Source organism: Balaenoptera borealis (genome assembly GCF_965194805.1).
Source record: "Balaenoptera borealis genome assembly, chromosome: 2".
NCBI classification, from domain to species: Eukaryota; Metazoa; Chordata; class Mammalia; order Artiodactyla; family Balaenopteridae; genus Balaenoptera; species Balaenoptera borealis.
The window spans coordinates 102,667,295-102,693,109 of NC_138867.1; the positions used below are offsets into that span (position 1 = coordinate 102,667,295).

A 25,815-nucleotide genomic window follows, 5' to 3' on the forward strand; every position below is an offset into this window, starting at 1 on the left:
TGATCCTAAACTGAGAGGAAAGTGAAGCTCCTTAATGACTTCTGAGTCTAAGTAGTCTAGGAATTTAAAAATTACAAGTATTTCTTGTGGAAAAAACATTTTCTATTACTAAAATAAATCCAGAGATCTACAGACTGATCTTGATAGTGTCAAAAAAATACGGCAGACTATGACAGTTGATTAATATTGATGTAACAGCTTTCTGTGGGGTCTGTTGTCATCACAGCATAAAAACAAGAGAGTTTTGATTTTTTTTTAATTAACAATGTCAGGGAATTCCCTGGCGGTCCAATGGTTAGGACTCCGGGCTTTCATTGCCAAGGGCAAGGATTCAGTCCCTGGTCAGGGAACTAAGATCCCACAAGCCGAGGTGCAGCCGGGAAAAATAATAATAATAATTAACGATGTCAACCATGCTCCATCAAATCTCTCTCCCCTCTACTAACGGTACCCTGGCCAGATTCCTTAACTTTTTGCTTTTGTTTGACTATTAACAGTTACTTCAAACCAGTTTTAAAATCTCAGTCTTATTTCTGGTTCAAAGCATTCTCCTCCCCAACCCAGATCAGACTCAGGGTGAAAGGGACTTGGTATGGGACTGAGGCATGACTGGCTTTTTACACACCACCTTAGCTCCTATTCCCCTCTCTCTTCTGGGCTCCAGTGTTGGGGACAAAGAGAAGGTATGGAGAGAAAAAGTCAACTGTCTCTTTGCTTTACTGGCAGAGGTCATGGCATCTCCCTGAAAGTTGTCTTGCTTCTTTAGCTCACTATGGTTTGCCACTGATGCCCTCTGGGGAAGCCTTCAGAGGCTGAATCTCTGGTGGGCACGGTGGGTGGGGACTTCAGAGGGTCCTCTAGAGCCTTCCCACATACCTGAGACAGGAGATCTGGCCCCGACCTCACACCCTCCTCCGCCATACAGTCCCCTCCACCTGTGTTGCACCCCACTGCCTCCTGTTGCTAAAGAGCCCTCTCCTTTTTTTCTTTTTAATTTTAAAATTTATTTTATTTATTTATTCTTTTGGTTGCATTGGGTCTTTGTTGCTGTGCGCGGGCTTTCTCTAGTTGCATCGAGCGGGGGCTACTCTTCCTTGCGGTGCTCAGGCTTCTCATTGTGGTGGCTTCTCTTGTTGCAGAGCACGGGCTCTAGGTGTGCAGGCTTCAGTAGTTGTGGCTTGCGAGTTCTAGAGCGCAGGCTCGGTAGTTGTGGTGCATGGGGCTTAGTTGCTCTGCAGCATGTGGGATCTTCCCAGACCAGGGAATCGAACCCATGTCCCCTGCATTGGCAGGCGGATTCTAAACCACTGCGCCACCAGGGAAGTCACCCAAGAACCCTCTCCTTTTAAATTGGGTGATAACAAGCTCACAGCAAGCTCCCTTCTACAACATCTGCTCAATATATGGGACACACCTTTGCCATGGCACGTGGTGGGAATGTGGGCCCTGCCATGACAATTCTCTCCTGTTCTTTTTATTCCTGATTGAGTAGGTTCAGCAACAGATCATGTGCGCTGCCCAAGTAAATAGGAAAAAGTAAACAAAATTCCTTCTTTTTCTTATGGGCATCCCCAACTTCAAGGGCCCACCCACTGAAAGGGACAAAGCCTTTCACCACAGACACTGCCCTGCACACCTCATAAAGGAAAGGACTCTAAGGAGGAAGGAACCTCCACCCCTTCCCATCTCCTTCTGAGGCTGGTGTGAGATTGATAGTAGTGGGATTCGTTGGCTGCATCATTGTAGGCTCCGAAAAGAGGCATCTGATACTGACCACTGAAAGCTCACCAGAGGCTGTCCTTTGTGTGTGATGGTACTCCTCACCCCCACCGTGTCCCACTGTGGGCTCTGGTGACTGGTTTTGGAACAACAGGAAAAGTTCCATTCAACCTTCTGTAACAGTCATTAAAAAATACGGATGTTTACAGATGGACCTAGAGAATATCATACTAAGTTAAGTCAGACAGAGAAAGACAAATACTATATGGTATCACTCGTATGTGGAATCTGAAAAATAATACAAATGAATCTATATACGAAACAGAAACAGACTCACAGACATAGGAAACAAATTTATGGTTACCAAAGGGGAGAGGGAGGCGGGGGGAGGGATAAATTAGGAGCATGGGATTAACAGATGCTAACTACTACGCATCAAATAGATAAACAACAGAGACCTGCTGTATAGCATGGGGAACTATATTCAGTATCTTGTAATAACCTACGATGAAAAAGAATCTGAAAAAAATGTATATAATACAACTGAATCACTTTGCCGCAGACCTGAAACTAGCAATATTGTAAATCAGCTATACTTCAATTCAAAAAAATTAAAAATAATAAATAAATAATGTTTACAGGGAGGTTCTGATACAATCACATGTCTCTGCATTCTCTGACAGACCCTGGTTGAATATGGAGCAAATGTCACCATGCAGAACCATGCGGGGGAAAAGCCCTCCCAGAGCGCTGAGCGCCACGGACACACCCTGTGCTCCCGGTACCTGGTGGTGGTGGAGACCTGCATGTCGCTGGCCTCCCAGGTGGTGAAGCTAACCAAGCAGCTGAAGGAGTGAGTGACCTGTTCGTTCCATGAGAACCAAGTCTGGCTGATCATCGTTGTGCTTAGGTTTCAGGCAGGTCTTTGGAAGGCTCCCTCATGCTGGTCTTATAGGAATTCCCTAGTATCCTCCTCATCTTCTTTTCTTCCTCCGTCCCAAGTCCTCATGGCCAGCATTCATGCCATTTCTGCAGAGGCAAAATGATATTTAAACAAAAAAAAAAATGCAGAGCTAGCTTCCTAAGCAGAGAACTTAAGCCACAGTGGACAAGGGGAGGGAGCCTCTCTCTGTGTTCACATCTCAGGGTCAGATGACGTAGCAGGCGCAGAAAGCACACGTGGGCATCATTCCAAACTTCTGTCCTTAACAGTCTAGCAAATCATCAAAAGCAAGAGAGAGAGAGAAGGGCTAGAGATGGGCCAGTTTCTCAGTTTTCTCAAAAAGAAAAATGTATATTTGGGAAATTACAGACAGGTCACCTGGTAAATATCACTGGCAAATTTATTATAAAAATTAAGCAGACGATTGATGAATTCTCAGAATTTAAAATCCTCAGAATGTAAACTTAGCGTGATGTTACTTAAAACACTCTTTGTCTAGCTAAAATCAGTTCTTTTTTGATGAGATGATTCAGCTGGTACACACTGCGTACCTAGATGCCAGGGAAGCATTTCTGGGAGGCTGCCATGATATGCTTGAAGAAAGGAGGACCAGATGAGAGGCCGTCCGAGGGGTCTCCAGCAGGTTGAAGGATTAAGGAGCTGATGCTCGTCTGAGGGGACCGAGGTCAGCCCTTGGAAAACACATCAGCCAAATGACAGCTGCCATACTAGGAAGGGAATCACTGAACATCAAAAATAGTACTCAAAGTAATGCTGACAGATTAGGAGGACAAACCTTAAAAATTAAATTTTAAGGAAAAAAAATGAAGTTTTACTTTAAAATTATAAAAAATATTTTTTTTCATTCTTTCCTTGTGAAAAAAGACCTGTGGTTGGTAGGAGGCCTTAACTGATTAGAAGTGTAGTTCATGCAACAATATGACAAGTCCTTAGATCCCCTGGCTCCTCGTTAAGCTCGGGGAATTGTTTTCTCTCTCTGCTTCTAGTCTCTTGCCTTAGAGGTAAGAGTCTCTGTACTCCTCTGCTCCTCCCCCTGCCAGTACCTAGAATACTCTCTTTAATGAATTTAGGCTTTTACTAGGAAAAAAAATAAAATAAAATTTAAACTTAAAAATTAGAACGGTTCCTTTCCCTCCAAGAATGCTCTGCCCAGTTACACAAGACTCCCCCGGGGCAGGTGAGCTAAGCGAGCTTGAAGCTCTGGGGAAAATGCACACAGATTCATAACTCAGTAAGTTATCTTGCCACAGCGAACATACTTGTACACATGTCTTTATGTACATGTATTGGTGTTTCTGAAAAGAAGTTCCTAGAAAGGGAATTGCCAGAACAAAGTGCATACGTATTTAAAATGTGGATAGATGTTGCCTACTGTCCTTCCAGAACTGTTGTACCAGTGGACACTCCCCCTAGTAGTATATGGACATATCCATCAAGAGGAACTTCAAAATGGTCCAATGGAATGTTTTTTCTTAAGGTTCGTACTCAGAGAAAAGATCACAAAACCTTCCCCTGTCTCTTACCACGGAGTCAGAGAAGCTTTCGTGAGTTATAGTATCTGTTTTATTGGTAGAACTCTTCAAGATCAGGGTCTTGGCTGCTCTCTCTGTTGATGATCCTGGGATAAAACACACATGTATGCTAATAGACAGCAGTTCTTCCACTGTCTCCAAACTGAATGCTGTAGACAGTTGTAGTTAGGCCAATGACAAGATGAAATATGAGAGGTTACATTGTAGACCCTAGTCTTGTACTTACTCTGTGTCTCAGTGAGGTTGGCAAAACTAGAAATGAACAGAGAAATTCACTTAGTCTAGCCTCAGTACAATGTACCCTTCAGGCTCTAGGGCATCAATAACATCGAAAGGTGCAGGAAGAAGGATGGAAAACACTAGTTTTTCAGCCCAAAATTGTGAGTGGGAGACAGTCTTGAGTGCCTTTTCCTACTAGAATATTCACCAACCCTTTAGAGTTAATAAACATAGCTATTATTTAGAAATGGCAAGCTTCAGCTCTCTTAGAGATCCTGATCTACAGGCGTAGGTATTATGGGTTGAATTGTGGCCGCATAAAATGGTGTGTTGGGGTCCTAACCCCTAGTACCTCGGAATGTGAGCTTATTTGGAGATACGGTCTTTACAAAAGTAATCAAGTTAAAATGAAGTCACACACACACACACACACACACACACACACAGTGTATTTTACTTTCCTTAAGTAAAAAAAGAAAATTACAAAATACAGTGTGCAGTATAATCTCATTATCTCATTTCTAAGAAATCCCTCTCTCTCCCCACTGCTCTCCCTGCTGCCCCAAGCTGGTATGATACACTCCAAAATGTTACTCACTCTTTCTAAATGGTTTGAATTTTTTAAGTAATTGTATTAATTTAGCCATCAGAAAAAAACTAAATTAAACAAAGCAAGCAAACTCTTTCCATGTTGGGTAAAAACAATTAAATAACTTGGTATTTTTTCAATAAAGAGAAAACAATGTATGGTAACACTCGATTTACTCTGGACATAGAAGCATATTATCAGAATGTGCATTAAAGTTAAGAAAACAGGTTAAAAGCCATAGGTTACAGAAAGTGAAATCTGTTTAGAAAACACATTAATTATTACAGAACTTGGAAAAAGGAAAACTGATTCTGATTTTAGAGGAGTAAGCAGTATTTACCGAACTCTGCAGTATTAGTGTGGTACCCACCCCCCCCAACCCCCCGCCCCACAAACTGTCCCCCAAAGATGTCTGTCACATCCTAATCCCTGGAAGGTATGAATATGTTACCTTACATGACAAAAAGGGAATTAAGTTTGCAGATGGAGTTAAGGTCACCCTGAATTATTGGGGTTGATCCAGTCTCATCACAGGAGTAACAGTAAAGAGAAGGCAGAAAAGGAGATAGAGAGACTCAAAGTGTAAGAAGGACTCAATCTGCTCTTGCAGACTTTGATGAGGGAGGAAGGGGCTGTGAGCCAAGAAGTGCAGTAACCTCTAGGAGCTGGCAATGACCCTCAACTGACGGTCAGCAAGAAAACAGAGACCTCAGTCCTACAACTGCAAGGAACCGATTCTGTGCCTGATTTCAATAAGCAGGACATAGACTTTCATCCTAGAGCCTCCAGAAAGGAATGTAGACTGTGGATACCTCGATTTTAATCTGGAGAGACCCATTCTGGTCTTCTGACCTACAGAACCGTAAGATACACATGTGTTGTTTTAAATCACTAAGCATGTAATAATTTGTTAACAGGAGTAGAAAACTAATACACTTAGCATCAAAACTGGTAGCAGCTCTCGTGAGCAGGGATGAGGAACTAAACAAATTAGTTACAAGTGTTCTTAAAAGGACTGCCGAGTCTTAGATCCTGGCTTGAGGAAGCCCAAGTCTTCTCCTTGCCAAATGTCATTGCATATACTCAACAGCTGTTGGCTGCCTAAATTTAATTCTGTGAGAACAGATTTGTATAATAACCTTCCATCAGCCCCAAATACTCTCCTTTTCTTAGAAGTGGTCAGTCTTAGTCCTAACATTTCATCCCTAAGACCTAAGAAGTCTGTGATCTCATTTTATCTCACGCATTCTGTGACTCACATACTGAAAACTTAATTGTCTAAAGGAGGAGCCAGCAATATTTTCCCTAAAAGGTCAGATAGTAAATATTTTAGGCTTGTGCACCACATGTTCTGTGTCATAATTACTCAACTCTGCTTTTGTAGCGTGAAATCAGCACTTGATAATATGTAAATGAATGTGTATGGCTCTGTTTCAATAAAACTTTATTTACAAAAACAGGTGATGGGCTGGATTTAGCCCACAGTCTATAGTCTATAATTTGCTGACCCTAATCTAAAGAATGAATTAAAAATAAAAATACGTAAGAGCACTCTACTTTTCCCACTTTGAAATTTGGAACTGCGTGTCAAGTTTTTTAGAAAAACATTTAGTGAGGGGTTAAAACAGATGAAGAAAGATTAAAAGGAGATTAAACTCCTTTTATAGGGTTTTTAGGTGTCAGAGTGAATTATGACACAGTCAAGAAAACTATTTGGAGGCAGTTAGATTGACTGATGACAGAAATCCCAAGTATGAATGGAGAAAAAAAGGACTCTATTCTCTAGATTCTAAAAAAGCCCTCAGAAAGGACTAATCAACTTTAAGTATAATATATGAGCATGTGAAATATGAATATATAAAAATATGTGAGCATATGTCTAGTATACTAGTCTGCTAGGGCTGCTGTAACAAAGTACCACAAACTGCCTGGCTTAAACAACAGAAATTTATTTTCTCACAGTTCTGGAGGCTAGAAGTCTGAAATCAAGGTGTTGACAGGGTTGGTTCCTTCTGAGGGCTGTGAGGGAGAATCTATTCTGTGCCTCCCTCCTAGTTTTTGGTGGTTTGCTGCCAATCTTTGGCATTCTTTGGCTTGTAAATGAATCACCCTGATCTTTGCCTTCATGCTCATGTGATGCTCTCCCTGTGTGTGTCTGTCTCTGTGTCCAAATTTTCCCTTTTCACAAGGACATCTCATACTGTATACTTTCTACTTATATACACATATATTAGGGAAACTTTTTCTATGTCATAGATATTCAAATATATTATTCTTAATAGCTGCCTTTATAGAAATAATTCTAAATTATTTACTCAGTCTTATTGATGATCATTTAGGTTATAGTTTTTTTACTAATGTGAATAATAAATATCTTTTTGGGTACTTTTGATTGCATCCTCAGGAAAATTTCTGAATTATAAGGATGAAGGTTATGCACATTTGTAAGATTTTTAGATTTACTGCAACTTATCGCAAATTATCATGAAAAAAATTTATACCTGTTAATTTATGATAGTAGCCATGTGTCAGAGAGCTTATATATTTTGGTTTGTTTTTCCCAGACAGACAATGCAACGTGTCACACTGCAGAACCAGCTCCAACAACTTCTAGAAGCCCAGAAATCAGAGGGCAAATCACTCCTTTCTTCGCCCAGGTAATGAATACCAGGAACGTTGGTGGTTAGAATTCTTAAACTGTCTTTAATGTGTGAGCCTTCTTTTGGACTTTCTTTTAATATCTTTTAAGAAGATAACAGAAAACATTTTATTCTTATAAAGAGGAATAAAAATGAGCTATCACATGGAAAAAGGCACTGGACCTAGGGTCAGAAGACTTGAGTTTATCTCCAGCTGTACCATTTCTTCTTTCCAGGACTATAAACAAGTCACTTACTCTTTCAGAGTCTTTTATTTCTTCATCTATGAAATGGAAATAAGGGTATGTAGGTTCATAAGGTTGTTGAAGATGGGATTAATTGAGAAAATTTGTGCAAAATTAATGTATATACAATAAAACAGTAGATAAATTTTGTAGTCAAAGCATAAGGTATGAGGCTTACTATACTGGTTATGGTTGCCACCATGGAATGTTTGTAGATTGCTTGAAACAGATATTCATTATCCTTATTTCAGTCTTAGTGATTTGTAAGTTATTAGTGGCATTTAAGCCACGCAGTGATTTGTGGCTGAGTTATTTTAACCCAGTAGGAAGTCATCTCGTATGTCCTTCATCCTATTTCAGTTCACCGTCCTCCCCAGCTTCCAGAAAGTCCCAATGGAAATCCCCAGATGCAGACGATGAGCCTATAGGCAAAAGCAAACCAGGAATCCAAGAGGGGATTCAAGTTCTTGGAAGCCTGTCCGCATCCAGCCGGGCTAGGGCCAAAGCTAAAGACGAAGATTCGGATAAAATCCTACGCCAGTTATTAGGAAAAGATATTTCAGAGAATGTCTGCACCCAGGAAAAGCTGTCCTTGGAATTCCAGGATGCTCAGGCTGCTTCTAGAAATGCAAAAAAGACCCCACTGGAGAAGAGGGAACTGAAGTTAGCCAGGCTGAAGCAGCTGATGCAGCGGTCACTGAGTGAGTCCGACACAGACTCCAATAACTCTGAGGAGCCCAAGGGCACGCCCGTGAGAAAGGCCGACAGGCCCAGACCACAGCCTGTCGTGGAAAGCGTGGAGAGTATGGACGGCGCAGAGAGCTTACACTTGATGATAAAGAAGCACAGCTTGGCATCAGGACGCAGGTTTCCTTTCAGTATCAAGGCCTCCAAATCTCTGGAGGGCCACAGCCCATCCCCCACCTCAGAGAGCAGCGAGCCAGACTCGGAATCCCAGGGTCCAGGCTCGGGAACCACTCCCCCAAGCCAGCCCTCTGGAGAACCCCCTCAGCCCAGCCCCGACAGCACAGCTGCCCAGAAAGTGGCCACGAGTCCCAAGAGCGCCCTCAAGTCCCCATCTTCCAAGCGCCGGACATCGCAGAACCTGAAACTCAGAGTTACCTTTGAGGAACCTGTGGTGCAGATGGAGCAAAGTAGCCTTGAACTGAACGGCGAGAAGGACCGAGATAAGGGCAGGACCCTCCAGCGGACCTCCGCAAGCGGCGAGCCAGGGGATCAACTGAAAAGGCCTTTTGGAACCTTCCGATCCATCATGGAGACGCTAAGTGGCAACCAGAACAATAATAATAACTATCAGGCATCCAACCAGCTGAAGACCTCCACCCTGCCCTTAACCTCACTTGGGAGGAAGACCACAGACGGTAAGGGAAATCCCGGGAGCTCTGCTAGCAAAGGAAAGAATAAGGCGGTGAGTGCTATTTGGAGAATATCCCTTTTATTCCTTTAAATTAATTATATTGTTCCTAACACTACAGATTGTTGCCCTTGGCCACCTTGAGGGGATCCCCAGGAGAATTCCGAAGGATTCATGAAAAGCCAAATTCATGCGTTTCTAATGAGATATGTCGTGTTAGAGTACATTCTGAAAATGCTCTAAGAGAGAAAGATTAAACAAATCACAGGAGATTGTATTCTGGTCCCTAAATTTCCCTAAGTAGTTTTTGGTTTTTTTTTTTTCTAAGATCTTTATTGGAGTATAATTGCTTTACAATGGTGTGTTAGTTTCTGCTAAGTAGTTTTGATCCTTGAGAATGAGGAGTCATAGATGGGGAGGCATTTCTACAAGATTAGACTACTAATTGTTGTGAAATCAGGCCCTTCTTTGGCACTGACTCTGCCTCAGGAAGAGTTAGTTCTCCTCATGTGACTGGATAGTTTATTCTCCAGCCCAATTAAACAACACATAAATAGAAACTCTGTTTCTAAACTACTCAACTTTGGAAGGACCTTTAGAATGAATACACCACGGGGACCCCCACGTTGGCGTTTTACGACACAAGCCCCTAAGGAAGCTCTAGTGGTGTGAAGTGCTTGCCAGCGCCCAGGGGACAGCAGAGTATGCCATGAACTACGTTGTGTAATTGCATTTGTTGTAAAACCATGCGCTATAATCTGGATTTAAATCCAGTGAGTAAGAGGTACAAACATCTTTTTAGGCAACATTTCCTGCATGCTCTGTGCATGCCATGCCCTTAAAAAACATGGTATAGCAGCCAAAATGTGAAACTCTCTGAGGAATAGAAGCATCCGGAATATCCATCCTGCTAACCAGAGAGTCACACCTGCATCATTTATTATTCGCTATAAGGTAAAATCCCATTCCACTGAGGTCTAAGAACTGTGCAAATTCTTTTTTGCAATACCAAAATCAAGTTTTAGTTAATATCACTCGAATTAACTGAACACAAATTTTAATTACACATTGATTTCCACCGAGTTGTCTTTGTTATAAAAGACTTTAGCATGTATTTGCTTCAGCTAGAAAAGTCACACTTGTGCCCCAAACACCAGGCCTTTTGGATTAAATATGTCCAAACTTAACATTGCTGGAATAAAACTTTTCCAGGTGACTTAAGGGTTCCTCTCGCTCAAGTCAAAGATCTCAGCAGTTCCCCAGGCTCCTTAAAGTATGTCTGAAGCTTCTACCCTTTAATCTGTCTCCTGCATGCCTCCTGTTTGTTGAGACTTGTGCATGTGCTGAGCTTGTTGCATGTGTTCAGATGATTTTTAATTGCACCTCTCTAGGAGATGTACGACAGCTGCCTCAATCTTTCCTCTAACACGCTGATTGAAGAGCATCTGTGTGACTATGCACGGTACGTGGTGCTAGGGGTGTATTGCTCAGCAGTGCCATGCCTTCGCTGTGAATTGCATGATCTTTTACGTGGCAGTCCTGGAGCACCTTTCCCAGGGGCTGACACCAAGGAAGTAGAAAATTACAACTCTTTCCCCAAGTAGAAGAAGGCAGACTTGTAACTGGGCCTTAGAAAGGGAGCAAGTACCCTATTGGAGGGGCTTCAGTCCAGCAGCAGAGGGCAGAGGAATCTACTCAGATCACAAACATGCTGTGCTTCCCAACTGACCTTGGCTTTCAGTCTTTGTTTTAATGGAGTCAAGTACCAAGTAAGTATAGAAATGAAATTTCCTGCCATGGGTAGAATGAGTCAACCTCCGATCAGAATCAGAACTTTGAAACAGAGCTGAGGTTTTCCTTCAATTGCTGGTTATAGACTGAAAGCTCCTTTAGTCAGCAGTCCGCTGCCCTCAGGAGAAGTGAGGTCCTGCCACGCTGTAGTTGCTCTACCTCAGCGTCTGGAACCGCAATGCTGGTCTCTGAGCTCCCACCAACAAAACAATGGCCTTTCTCAGACAGAATGTTTGTGATTCAAAATGTACGGAGAGTGTATATAAAAGGATCATCTCCAAGGTCCCCAGTGGCTCAGTCTCCTCCTTGAGCAAAGTCCTTCTTCAGCATAGCTTTCCTTCTTCCCCCAGGGATACATACAACTCCCTAACAGAGCAGGGAAGAGGAGAGGGCTAAGAAGAGGGCAGTTGACGGGGAGTTAAGTCAGTCAGTGCCTCTTGACAGGTTTATTTCAGAAGAGTTAAACCCCCAACACCCTTTTAAAAGAGACTAATCATTTAAATTAAAAGAAAGCTGTGGCACACCTTTCAGCACCCTTCCAAAATCCTCCAAAACATCTGTGTGGATGTGTGTGTGTGTGTATGTATATAATAATTACAGGTACACAAATACAAGTGAATGTGTTGTGAGTGTAAATGTTAGTTCAGAATTCTAAGGTGTAAGAAATGTCACTCTCCTTTTTTTCCCCTCTAAATCACGTTTAATCTGCTCCAGGTCTCCGTTCAGGCTAGAGGAAAAGTAAATCTCAGTCAGTCATTTTAGGGGGTTCCCCTGGGGTCTCATTAATTCCATGAGTTGAAGGAAGCACCTTGGAGCTTCGGTATTTACTGGTCACCAGCATTCTGCTTGGGTCAGGCTCAACATGCTGCCTAAGTCTCGGCTGCTTCCTGCCACACTGGGGCAGGGCATCTTGGCCAGTGCTAAAAGCCCAATGCCTGGGGTGGAAAGGAGATAGAAAAAAATACCCCTTGCCTTCCCAGACATTGGTATTGGTCCACTTCTATTTCTTCCAACCTATCTTCCCCACCCCTCTGCGTCCCCATCTTAGGTTCTGTCTTCTGGTGCCTGGAAAATTCTGCTTTTGTCCTTAAGCAGAAGTCACCAAAAATACCCTGAGGTAAGGAAGCACAAAGGCTTGGCAAACTCCTTGGGAGGGGGAAGGAGAAAAACTCTCATTTCTTCCAGGTTCCTACAACACCTGGAAACAAGACAATTAGTATCCCAGTAGATTCTCCTGCCAGATATATTTCATCCCGTCTTCTTACAAGTAAGGGAACAAAGCTAACAATCTACTGTAATAGGATTACAAAAATCAGAACACAAAAGGAGGTTATGAGGCTACTCAGACATCCTACAACTGGGTTAACACTTTCCTACTCAGTTTAAGGAACAGTCCTTCTGAAGGCTCAGTTTTGAACCTGTCAGGTTCACTGGCTTTATGTATTAACAGAGTTTTCCTTCAGTGATAAACAGAAACCCCAAAATTATGATATTCAATGTAGTTAAATAAACATCCAGACCCCTTCCCCTCCCTACCTTATAAATTAACTTATCCCTTATCATGGCTGTAGTTTGGCATGTGTTCTATGTAAAGTGAAAACCCACTAGTTTGTTCATGGCATATGGGGAAGGTTTCTCTGATTCATCATCACACAGAGGCAGGGAGAACCAGCTCAGTCCACTCCTTAGATAAAGCAAGGGTAGATGTATCTAGTTGAGATAAAGATTCCTCAGAGAGATGAACTAACATGGGAATGTGGACATGAAAAATACCTAAGTGATTCTGGTGCCTGCTTCATTTTGCCTGTGGGACCCATAGAAAGGGCATCCCACAGAAAGATGCAAGAAAGAAAGGAACCCAAGTGTCCATCTGTCAGTGATGCCTTTAAATCTTGGCCCAAGAATTTGCTTGAAGGCCACCTGGTTCCTCCTGGGAGCAGGGACTGCCCGGGATCATATAACTTTGGAAAGCAATGGCGGTCATTGGGTTGGAGTTGGCTCTAAGCATTATGCTGCTGGTGGCCCTATCAGTATAGCCCTGGGAGAAAGAGTGGGGCAGTGGACCCTTGTTCCAGGTCTATACTGGAATCACATTTTAGTTCCTAAAGAGCGGGGCAGTGGACCCTTGTTCCAGACCTATAGTGGAATCACATTTTAGTTCCTAAGATTTTTTTTTTTTTCCCTAGTAAAGGAAAAATAGGGACAATAAATACAACATTTAAAAGAATGTCAGCTGTGTGAGGGGGTTCTGTTTGCTATTTATTTTTCCAAATTGGTCACAGCTTGATAGCAAAGAATCTAAATTTCTTTTCAATGCCCTTTAAAATTAGATTCAACTCTATTACTCTGAATAGCTTTTCCAGTGTGTTTCAACTGCGGAGGATGACTTTGTTTATAATAAGCAGATTTATCTTTACTTTTTCTTATAAAGGACAAGTTGGTCTTGAATTATTACAACTCCAAGGGAATGTTTGCAGTTACTTATTTTAAAATGCCAGTAAGACATTCATTTCCCAGAGTTTAAGTCTATCCAAGATCTGTTAACACTTGAAGTGAGCATTGATTCTAGTTACTGATAGGCAGAGGGCATTAACCCCTGGCCACCACTGGTCACATCGCCTTTGACCACAGAGGCACTGTAGCCTGAGGGGCTAGCATCAGGAAACCCCTAATCCTAGCGCCAACATGAGAGTAGACTCCTTAAAAAGACATTAAGCAATAAACACCATTAGTGCGGGTTTTACTGCCAAGGAATTAGCCACACTGGGAATTATACATCCGGACCCAAGAGCTAGTAGCCCATATTTTACATAGATGTCAAGATTGTTCAACAGCCACTTCAAAGAGAGTGGTAAGTTTGGCCTGAGTTGATGTGAGGGTATGTCAGTGGTCATCTGCTGTGCCCAATTGGAGGTCAGAGTTCAGGGCACCTCTACCACCAGCGTGCGCGCACGCACGCACACACACACATTTCTGTCCCTATTGTCAGGATATATTACTAAACAGAAAAATGAGCAAAGACATGGAAGACATTGGGAAGGTAGAGGTGAGGCCCTGGCTGAAACCTGTCCCGAGTCGAGCATACCCTCAGCCCCACTGAACAGCATTTCCAGAATCATGATGGAAAATGCAGTCAGCACAAAAAGGAATCCTTGGTAAACAAAGGCATCTTTGCCATCATTTCTCTGGATATAATCAAATAACCACATTTTAATCTTAAAGTTTTGATCTCAAAGTATTTTCATAGGCTTTTTAAGGATCTTGAAGGGATAATTATATAATTACCTAGTCATAGGTATGTTACCAAGGTAGCTGAGAGTATGTTGATTGCATAGTTCTAGAGTGAATCCCCTGGAGCAGACTGAATCTTACCAACGTAACAGTTCAGAAAAGTTTGTTAGAATCCTAGTACTAAAAGGGCACTGAGTAACACTATAGACATTAGAGTTTCTGCCCCAAAACTGTACTTTCAAGTTCTAATCTCTGATCTGAAGTATGTTTTTCTGTGTTTTCGTGTCTAATATACTAGCTCTGGGGTCCAGAGCCAATGAGTCAGGAGGAGTACCATGGTGTACCTGGGGTGACCACCTCTGCTCCAGAAACCCCTAGAGCCTGTCTGGTCTCCTTCCCCTGCCCCCCTTCCCATGTTTCCCCAGTGTTCTCTGTTTCTCCTGCCCAAATCTTGTCCCGCCCACACCACCTCTGCCTCCCTAGGGTTCACATTCATTTCAGAGAGAAAACCCTTATTTCATATGGAAGCTTTGTCCCTATGACGTGGAGGAAGGAGATCCCAATCTTGAACCATTTCTCCAGATTACATTCATTAAGTGACAGCTTCTCCTTTGAAACGGGTCACAATTTTGCATTGTCCTTGGCTGTTGCATAGGAGGATCTTGTGTGTGGAGAAAAATGCCCATGTTATGGGGGATTGTTAAAATATTCAGATATTTCCAGTGTCTGGGCACAACTTAGCAAATTTTATAAAAGCTTCCAGAGTTTGCAAGATTCATGAGAGCATAATTCACAAATGGATTTTCTATTCATAAATTCCTTATACCCTCTGGGGAAAGGAGAAAGCGTGTTCCATCACAGGAAGACAGTAGAACAAGGTTTAGTATCAAAATATAATGAGTTGAGACATAGAAAAAGCTATTGCAACTAAGACCCCATGTTCTACCTTAAAGCACTGCCCTTGGAAGGCAAGACATAAACGTGTAGAACACCCATGAGCTATAGGTAGGAGGGTACAGGGGGGAGATCTGCCTTGGAAACCAAAATTATCCCACTAGAAATACATTCCTTCCGCATGCTAATCCTGGTTTAAGTGTAGTCGCAAAAGTTATGAACAAAGAACTCCCTTCTTCCACCTCCAGCTTCCTCTCCTCCCCCTCCCCAGTCTGGTTTTGAATTGTGTAATTCCAAAGGGGATGAATATAGAACCCGTGTCATATTTACACCACATGTCTGCCACCACTAGAGTGTCTGCACATTAAAAGAGCTGGGTCTGTCTATAAACTTTCTTAAGGCTAGACTTTTAAAGAAGCAGCAAGTCATTTGAGGTTTAAAAGTATCGAGTAGAGACTTTACCCAAACGCCTTCCAGTACCTTCACTGAGAATCTCTGCTCCAACCACAGCCAGTTGGGATTTTCCTTCCCACGCTGAGAACAGTGCAGCTATATGACTCTCCTGGATGTCAGATCCCTGGATTGCCAGTGCCCTTGTTTCAGTGATGTCCTTAGCAATAAGCCACGCATTTTGCTGTGCCAGAATAAGGCATGTCCCTTCATTCAGCAAGATCATAATCAAGAGAAAATTAAGAGAGGATACAGTTAAAACATGGTCAACTCGATGAAAGGTATAACTTCCTGACACCGGTGACCCTTGGTGGCACCATCATATCCAAGTCTGTACCCCAATGTCTAGCTTGGTGCCTGGCACATGGTAAGGATTTCAGAATATTTGGAGAGAGAGGGAGAGCTAGAGAGAGGAAAAGGAGGAAGAAGAGGGAAAAGAAAACTAAAAAGGACCAAGCCTGTCATCCCACAGAAAGAATGGTATGCTCTGTAGAAATCTAGACCTTTTGATTACAAGTTTACCCTCCTACAGTGAGTTTCATATTGGGTATTTCAAGTATACGTTTTTATTCTTTGAACCAGAATCTCATTTTTTTAGTAGATGGGATTTATAGATATGCTCTCAATGAAGCTGTGAAGGAGATCACAAAAGTAGCTAAGTAAGTCTACCTGTTTTGGCTATCAGTGGAGAATGTAGTGCCTACCCGTGGGCCATTTTAGGCAGAGTCTCTAAAATAACTTGCCATCTGGTCACCCTGGTCTGTAGAAATATGGAATCCATGCCTAGATGAGTCAGCAAGTTAGATTACTTGAAAAACTGTTATTTAAATTTAAACCTTCTTTCCAATTTTGGTCACAGAGAATGTGATTTCATATCCAAAAATGAAATCAAGGAGCAGCAAATTAACTGAATAATTCATGCCAGAATTACCCAAACACTTTTGCCTTTTTTCTTTTTTTTTTGAATACTGGTAATTCAGGACTAAGTAATTGAAGGGTTCAGGGAGATTTGAATCATCCTGATATTATTCAGACAAATGCCTCAAATTAACATTTTACTTGGTATTGACTCAACTCTAATCATGCTGGGTTTTGTCCTGCAGAAAGTGATTTTAGTGTTTTTGAGCACAGCACCCCTTATATTAAAGCAGAAATACTCCATCCATGTCTAAATGATGATGATATTCTTAGACTACAACCTAAGTTTTTTTAAGTTTTATTTATTTTTAGTTTAATTTTTTGTCAAAGTGCTATAGGTACATGTGATAGTAATGTAGTCTTATAACAAAAACTGGCTGTCCCTGTGCCCAACCTACTCCGTTCTCTATTCCTACTCCCCTGAGTCAACCACTTGCTTGTCTTTAGGTGTTTTCTCTAGTATTCTGTTATTTCTTTTTCTTTTTTTTTTAATTTATTTTTGGCTGCGATGGGTGTTTGTTGCTGCATGTGGGCTTTCTCTAGTTGCAGCAAGCGGGAGCTACTCTTCATCACGGTGGGCGTGCTTCTCATTGCGGTGGCTTCTCTTGTTGCGGAGCGCAGGCTCTAGGTGCGCGGGCTTCAGTAGTTGTGGCACGAGGGCTCAGTAGTTGTGGCTCACAGGCTGTAGAGCACAGGCTCAGTAGTTGTGGCGCATGGGCTTAGTTGCTCCGCAGCACGTGGGATCTTCCCGTACCAGGGCTCAAACCCATGTCCCCTGCGTTGGCAGGAGGATTCTTAACCACTGTGCCACCAGGGAATTCCCTGTATTTCTAAATAAGATGCTCATACAGACTTTCAAGTTTAGATATTATCTCTACTGTCTATTGGCATCCTACTATAGAAGATAAAAATGATAGCTACCACTTGTAAAACACTTACCATGTACCAAAGAATATTCCAGGTCCTTCATGCATATTGACTGTTTTAATTTTCACAATGAATGACACAATATGGTAGATACTATTATTATCCAAATTTTGCAGATTGGAAACCAAGGCACAGAGAGATTCTATATCTTGCCCAAGGTTACACAGTAACAGTGGTAATAAATTATGTAGCCAGGGTTTCAACTCAGTCAGTCTGGTTCCAAAATCCATGTTCTCAACAATGAACCAAATTTATCCAGCTCTATTTTGGCAACCAACACTGCCCCCCACTCCAACACACACACACACACACACACACTTGCTTCATCTTCCCACCATCAATATAGTTGTATCACTTTTTGGGGTTATAAATTAGTATTTGGTGTTTATTATTATTATGACTATCTAAATATTCATCACAGTGGATCCATGCAGCATACTATTGTTATATTTCCTTATTCAGGTAACTTTATGTTTTCCTTGGAGATAATAATTTTGATTTTTAAGTTTACAGTTTATTTCCAAACACTCTGCTGGAGACAGAACCCTTCTTTCGGTGCATTCAGACAAATCAGGTACCTCTGGTGTTTGTCTGTTCACAGAGACACCGTCTTTCCTCTTACCCAACTCTGGACTGCGGCTATCTGGCAGTGCCACACAGCTGTCATCTGCAGTTTCCCACATACATCATTCTGGGAATTCCTTTTGCTTCTCTCCTGTGTAGAGCCCTACTTCCTGAATCTATCTTTTCCCCTTTTTTTGGTTTATTCTCTTACTTTGGTAAATATATCTTCCCATCCTATGGAGGTGAAGGGGGTGCTAAAATTTTTGAGGCCTTGCCTGGCTGAAATATCTTTGGTTTGCCTTCATATGGATTAGGAATATTTGGCTGGGTATAGAATTCTGAGTAGGAAACTATTTTCCCTTAGAATCTTGAACACATTGTTTCATTTTCCTCAATGTGTCTGTCAAGAAGCTCAATTCCTCTGTAATTGCTAATCCCTTGAAAGCTTTTACGATTTTCTCTTTATCCCCACTGTTTTGATTTCATGATATTTTGCCATGATTCCATTCTCATTCCTGGGGTGTGGGTACTCAGCCCGCTTTTAAAATCTGGAAACATACACACTTCAACTCTGGGAAGTGTTTTGTACAATATCTTTGAAAATTTTATCCCCTCCAATTTCTCTGTTCACTTTTCTGGAAATACTATTATTCTAATGTTCAACCCATTGGACTAATCCTTTTCTAACTATATTTTTCTACTTTTCTAACTATTTTCTAACCATTCTTCTGTATTTATCCGTACTTTGGATTTCCCTAAAAGTTCTTTCTAGAATATTTACTGAACTTTACCTTCCAACCTTTCTAATTTTTTATTTCGGCTATTATAGTGTTAATTTCTAATAGGACTTTGTTGGTTTTCTCTTTGTTCCTTGTTCATGGCATTATATATGCAGAATTTATTTAAATTTTACAATCAAATACAAGTGTATATTTTTATCTTTTCTTCCTTTTTACAATAAAGGCATACTGTACAAACAGTCTGTCTTTTTGCTTTTTTCCACCTAACACATTGGAGGTCTTTATGTATTAGTATAGAGAGAGCTTCTTTATTCTTTTACATAGCTACATATTATTTCATTGTATGAATGTACTATTTTTAATCCTTTCTACGTTTTTATTGAGAGTCTGGTCTCATTGATTTGTAGCAGCTCTTTATATATTACACATTATAAAAACTGACCCTTTGTGATATGAATTGCAAACATTTTCCCTGGTTTTTCTTTTCTTCTTGTTACAACTTTTTGAAGTTCTCATCACCTCCCTATATTACCTTTATTCACTTTGAATTCTGTTTCTCTGTTTATTTTGGATTTTGTCTGTCATAGTAGCACTTCCCTCAAAAGTCTGATGATCCCTGACTCATTCATATTTAGGAACAAGACACTAAAGCTCAATTAGAAGCTCTGGCTTTATGGGTGAGGCTTGTTGACTGGTAGATGTTTCTTCACACAGACTGATTAAGTACTAGGCTCTTTTGTTGGGAAACTCACTAATTGTCAGTATTTGTAGGACTTTTCTTTCGGAAGTTGATTTCTCAAGATAAGGAAACTCCAGTCTCCTTCTAGGGCCTATTAACCTGATTGCCAGGAATCTGTAGGTCAGACCAGCAGGAGATGGGTTAATAATTGTGTTCTATAGGGACTTTCACTTAATCCCATGGTTTCCAGCCCCTTTAGCTGAAATCAGAGTCTCTCTGGTCCATGCCTTGCAAACTGTAACCTCCGGTCTTTCTTCACATTGGGAAAGGGACAGTCACCTGGCTGCACTGGGTCAGGAAGGTAATCTGGGGTATGAACTACTACTTCCAAAAAGTTTCAAATAATCTTCCCATTTTCAGCACTCACACAGCCCCACTGTCACTTTCAGAAATTCATGGCACTTCTAGTTCCCGAGTCTCGCAGCGCACATCAGTTTACTGGGTTCCCTGACTATAGGCTTAGATTTCTGCTTTTCCTGCCTGCTCTGCTAAGTCAGTTCCACATATCGATCCGTCCTCCTGTTTCTGAAATATTGTTGGCATTTTGTGTGTTATCATCTCCTCTCTCATTTCCCTTTATTCATTTAGGTTGATGCTTTTTTATTTCTTTACTTTCATTTTAGTGTTGTTTTGTAAGAAAGGGATGATAAATCTATGTTTTTAATCCATCGTGTTTAATTGGACGTTCCTAAAACATTTTTTAACCAACCAGGTTTTTCTTCCACCCTCTTCCCTTCCTTGCCCATGAACAACTCTCTGAAGTTCTATTCAGATGAATAAATAAAAATAAGAATTAATAGACTACATGGTCTTTGTAAGCAAGTACGATTTTGAGGCCATAAAAACCCTAAGCCACGTGCGGTTCTCCATCCAAATGTGTCTTCACGTGAGCGAGTACCATTCCCAGAAATAGTTTGTTTTTGTCTGGTATAGCAACAAGAAGGAATTTAGTAATATGTAGGCTTGCTCAAACTCAGAAGATAACTCCTCTCTGGAAGATTTTATGCTCAGAATGGGACTAATATCTCATGAAAATGAATGCTTCTACACAGAGGGAAATTCACTTAAAAAGCAAAACTGTTCCCAGGCTTGAGCTGGTACTTCTTTCCATAGGCTTATGAGGTATCAAGTATTGAGGGGAAAACAGCATTATTTTTCCCTAGGTTCTTCTTTTTCCCATAGATTTACCTACTTGTGGTCATCCAACATGCTACTACTCAGTAATCACACACCCAAAGAAAAAGCATTTCCTTTAAATTACTAACACTCAAGCTTACTGAAGAATAAAAGGTGTCACCAGTGGATCCAGTGAATAAAATACAAAAATCTCTTGTTTCCACTCAACCAGCAGTACTATGCTTCCTATTTTGTTTGACTCTGATAAAATTCACTTGACTGTAGAATTTTGCCTGGATTCCAATCAGCATAATTGAGAAATTACTTCCAGGGCCAAATGTAAAGGTGTCCACAAAGTATGTTATTACATGACTATTTATTGGTTAAAGAGCGGTTTATATGAAAAGAGAATAATTTGCCTACTGGAATGAAGTATTCTTCAGTATGGTTTGTATGAGGATAATTTCCATTTTGGGTGAGCTCTTTAGTGGCGTTGTATTGTAACTTGACCATAGTTTTATCTAATTTTGGCCTATGGTTTTTCTTCCGCTTAGGCATGATGACATCAACAGAAAAATGAAGAAATCCTGCAACATAAAGCACGTCGCTGAGCTAGAGTCAAAAGAATTCTTCTTATAAATCACTTTTTTCTTATCTCTCATTGCTGCCCTTTGGACACCATTGGAAACGTCTGGACTGTCCTCTGCAGAAATAGAATCACGAGAACAGTGCCTCACCAGCAGAAGAATAGACTATCGGGATGCCTTAAATTTATAGCACTAGAGTATATAAGACACATTTTTGGGTGATATTTGTATATATAACTTGTTTTTAAAGAGATGCTGTTTAAAAGCATGGTTGGGCAAATGTATGTTTTTTAAGATTGATTCAGCCTCCCCACAGGACATTCACCAAGCCACTGTCACCATTTTGTATTTCATCAACCGCATGGGTGTTTGCTGATGTTGGTTGAACTTCCCTTTCCCCATAACATGGGCAGTTTGGGCTCAGCTTCTCAATGAGACCAAGTCAGTGCTATTGTTTTCTGTTAAGAGTGTTTTTTCTGTCATTTCTACCTTTTGTGTAAAGGAAATAAAACCATGTTAACAGCCACCTATAAGCTTGGGCCACTTACCTTCTAATAAATCTGTGATGTTCTAATTTCTAAGGGGCTTTAAGAGTATTTTGACTGCTGATATTTTATTTCAGGAACAAACTGCCCAGTTGAGCTGCTTTCCCATAGGGGTCAAATAAAACATTCTAGTTTTCACTAAGTACTAAAGGATCAGACAAGTATATAAAGTAAGTCAGTTCCTTCTGTCTTCTCAGATGGCAGCGTTGACATGAGAAAATACTAATGACAGCTAAGGATTTAGCCCCTTTCCTGGGTCACTTTTTTCTGCCTCTAACACATGACGAGGCCTGTCTGATTCCTTTAGGAGACAGTGTGGAGCCTGAGTTCATAACAGCTCTATTGTTGATGCAGCTCTTTGAATCCATGTAAGAGTAAGTTCCAGATGGTTTTGTCCTATCATGTAAAAATATATTTCTGTTGCAACTTCAAGAGTTTTATTTTCAAAGGGTTGCCATGGCCTGTAAGAGGCCTGTCAAATTTTAGTTTGAAAGTAGAATGTATTCTTATCAGTAGGAGGGAGCAGTGTATGCTATTAACAGTTACTAGCAATGTTACTGCAGTCAAACGTGGGCCATTCTGCATCCTGGTGGACAAAATAGGTGAAGGTACTGAATTAGGAGGCGATCTTGCATAGGTGGATCATTTGACAAACTTAGGCTTGATGAAATGCAGTGATGTATAGATGGAGCTAATATTAAAGTGCCTTTTATGTACCAGCCATGCTTATTTGTAGGTATTATTACTTCCATTGTATAGATTAGAAAATTAAACTTCAGAAAGTGTAAATCCTGTGTCCAAGGTACTACCACTAGCAATAGCAGAATTGGCTTTGGTACAAGTTTGCTCATTATCCTCACGACACTATCCATCTGTCCTGCGTTACACTATCTCCTTAGTGTGTAGACTAGCACACAGGAAGGGTGGGTTGTGGTGTTGGCTCTACTCCTGGACAACTCTTTGGTCTTAGGCAAGGGACACTGCCTCTTTGATAAATCTGGGAAATGGGGAGGCTGGCTTGCCTACACATCTAGGAGGTAGGTTCCTTCCAACTTACAGAGCAACGTGTCTATGAATTTCGGCCACGTTGCTCTGTCCTTGTTCAGGTCCTGTGAGTTCCTGTCGTCAGAGCCTGGTGCCGTGTGAGGTTCTGCGTTTCTCACATTGTCTTTTCCTCCAGTGAGATGCCCTATTCTGATTGTGGCGCCTTGGCTTCCTATGCCCTCTTTGATTGCTTCCTCACATCTCACTGCTCTGTCCTAGTGTTTGAGATTCTAATAGAGAATATATGGCAAGCATATGTGAAATGTGGATTCCTGTGTTTCCTGCTTGGTGCAGAGGAGGTTACACGGGAGTCATATGTGAGCCAGCCTTTGGAACTTAGCCCTAGAATGGGGTCTGCAAAGGACGGAGGCCCAGAGAGTGCTCTCTCTGTCCCCCAGAGGCCCCAGTTTTGTTCTTCGACAGGCTGTGTTTTTAAACTTGAAAGTTGAAGGGAGCTGGGCATTCTGCAGGGATTTTATGAGCCAGACACAGAATTCCCAATTAAACACAGCAAAGAAAATGTGAAGAGTTTGAAAGAAAGAGATGTGCCTTGACCTAGAAAACTCTGGCAATTTGTTTATTGACACTATCATTTTAGATACCACAGTACTAAGCACAGAAGAACAAAGAATTTTTTAAAAAGGTAAAATAGGGAAGTCGAGCGGATTCAGATGAGCCAGACCACATGACAATGCATTCTATGTTTAATGATGTTGCTAGGACACTAAAAATGCTGGTTCTTAAATCACACATGTACATCTTTACCGTCCAAGTTCCTTATGACATGGATGAATTATATGTGCTTGAAATTAATAGAAATGATGTTTTCCTTACCACAAACTTAGTTTTGTGCAGAATTTTAAAAATGAAAACACAAACTCTTACTTCTTTATAGAAATCAAGACTCATTTACATGTTAAAGAAAGAGTATATTTCCTTGTAGTAAGCCCAGCTTTGGGGTCCCGGCCCTCACTCCCTCCCATCGGGCTAGTAAAACGAGTGAAGCTCTATCTGCATGCCTAATTACATGCAGCAGAGCAGGGAACTCAGCTCCGCTACAAAAAACTATCACAACATCTGTCAGCATCTTTTAAAGTCTGGCTGTTTTTATGTCACTAAAGGGACTTGTATTGCCAAAGTTCAACACATCAAATTAAGAATGTTTCTTAAAAAAGATAACAAGATACAAAACCTTCACCGCTATGAATGGTTTTAATTCCTATTATTAGTATCAAGACCTCAACGCTAATAAGAAAGTTCTAGAGGTACATCATGGGGTCGGGGGTGTGGATGAGACTCTGAAAGGTATCTTCAAGAAGCAAATTTTTACAAGTTTTTTTTTTTTTTTCTCAAAGTGTATATTCATAAGCCACATACTGAAATGTACAGGCTGGAGGAAATGACCATAAAAGAAATATTTAAATAATTCCCTGAAAGACTCCTTGTTACAAAATGGGTTAAATGTTATTTCTTCAGTAGCCTCCTATGTGCTTAATGTTAAGTTGATAAAGTAAAGTAAGAATAAGGAATTCATTACAACAGGGTTGATACCATTTCCCCAGATAAAAATGGACTTCATGCTGTCTATTGCCCATAACTCTGATTTGTTGATCTATCTATGTGTCCTATGTTATCTCTGGTAACACATTATTCTTTAACTATTGCATAGTTTTATATAACTTTTCAAGCACTTGATTCGTGTGTCCTAATGAGACCATAAGTTTGTTGATCTCAACAGTCTTTGTTGTTGATCTCAATAGAACCACCTCTCATAGATGGTGGTTAGTGAATATCTACTAGCAATTTTTTCAATATTCTTATATCCATCTCGTTTTCTTCTCATTTCTTCCCCATTCATCTTCTTCCACCCCTTCCTCTTCCTCTTTTTCTCTCCGTTTCCTCCCTTGCTCTCTCTCCTTCCTGTTTGCTGTCATCTTCTCTCCCTTTTCTTCTCTCTTCTCTACTCTCAGTTCTCAAGATCTCTAAGCCCTTTATATGGATCTGCCTTGGAAGAAACCTGGCAAAGGAATTGCAGTAAGTAGAAATGTGTTGGACCCATGTTTTCAATGAAAAGTAAATCACCTCTCCCTTCTTGCCAAAGCATGTCAATAGAACACTGATTTTTCTATAAGCGGATGTGGTCAATAACCCATGACTGATCCATGCCAAGAACCAAGCCCTGTGCTAGGTACTCTCCTTGAAAAAAAGAGACCCAGAAGTCAGTATCAATGGTAGAGGGGCATACAAGGAGAGAGAGGTCTACCAAACTGTGTATTTGGAGGGACTTATGGAAAAAAAAAGTCTTCTAATTGGTTTATAGCAGTGGTTCTCAAATTTTGCTGCACATTAGAATCACCTGGGGAAGCTTTTCCAAATCCGATGCCCAAGCCAAACCTCATAACAAATAAATCCAACTTTCTGGATAAAACCAACATCAGCATTTATAAAAACTGCCCCTGGACTCCAATGCACAGTCAAGTTTTAAAACCAGTGCCTCAAAGTGTGTTCAGGCACTGTCAGCATTGGCCTCAGCTGGGAGTGTATTAGAAATGCAAAATCTTCCTTCTGGCATTTACCATAGCCTCTATTTTTAATTTTGTGATGCTATGATCTATTGAGACAATATTTGAGAAGATAGCGTGACAGAAAAACACCCTTCCTCAAGGAGAGGGGAAGAATGATGTACCCCCTAAACCTGGGATAGGGTATGGAGAAAAGACTACTAGGTGTTCTAGGGAAGTGTCATTGGGAAGTGTCACATAATACTCTTATGTATAATGTGCCTATAAACTGAAAATCATATTCAATACTATAGTTTCATATGTAGGAAATTTATAAATCATATAATTATAGAAAGTGAGGCTTCTTTTCTGGATGGGATAGAAGACAGAACAATAATTTTTCCATAAAGGATGGGGTCACTGCACTTTTATGTTTAATCATAATGGGGCTAGCTTTTCAATTGTTATTTCCCCAAGTTTCCTAAA

General features: G+C 40.9%; 1 protein-coding gene across 3 annotated transcripts in view; it reads left to right on the top strand.

Moving 5' to 3' along the window:
- SNCAIP (synuclein alpha interacting protein) overlaps positions 1–21,765 on the top strand; it is a 40,484-nt gene extending 18,719 nt beyond the window's left edge. Inside the window, exons 5-9 of one of the 3 annotated variants that reach the window (XM_082380057.1) lie at positions 2,403–2,572; positions 7,588–7,680; positions 8,268–9,336; positions 10,674–10,744; positions 21,207–21,765. In XM_082380057.1, coding sequence (XP_082236183.1) covers positions 2,403–2,572; positions 7,588–7,680; positions 8,268–9,336; positions 10,674–10,744; positions 21,207–21,291 — 1,488 coding nt within the window. In that variant the 3' untranslated portion in view covers positions 21,292–21,765. Of the gene's footprint in view, positions 1–2,402; positions 2,573–7,587; positions 7,681–8,267; positions 9,337–10,673; positions 10,745–12,121; positions 14,038–21,206 lie in introns of those variants that run through there. The other 2 variants (XM_082380058.1, XM_082380059.1) reach the window with 2 other exon arrangements.
- Positions 21,766–25,815: the final 4,050 nt, after the last annotated feature.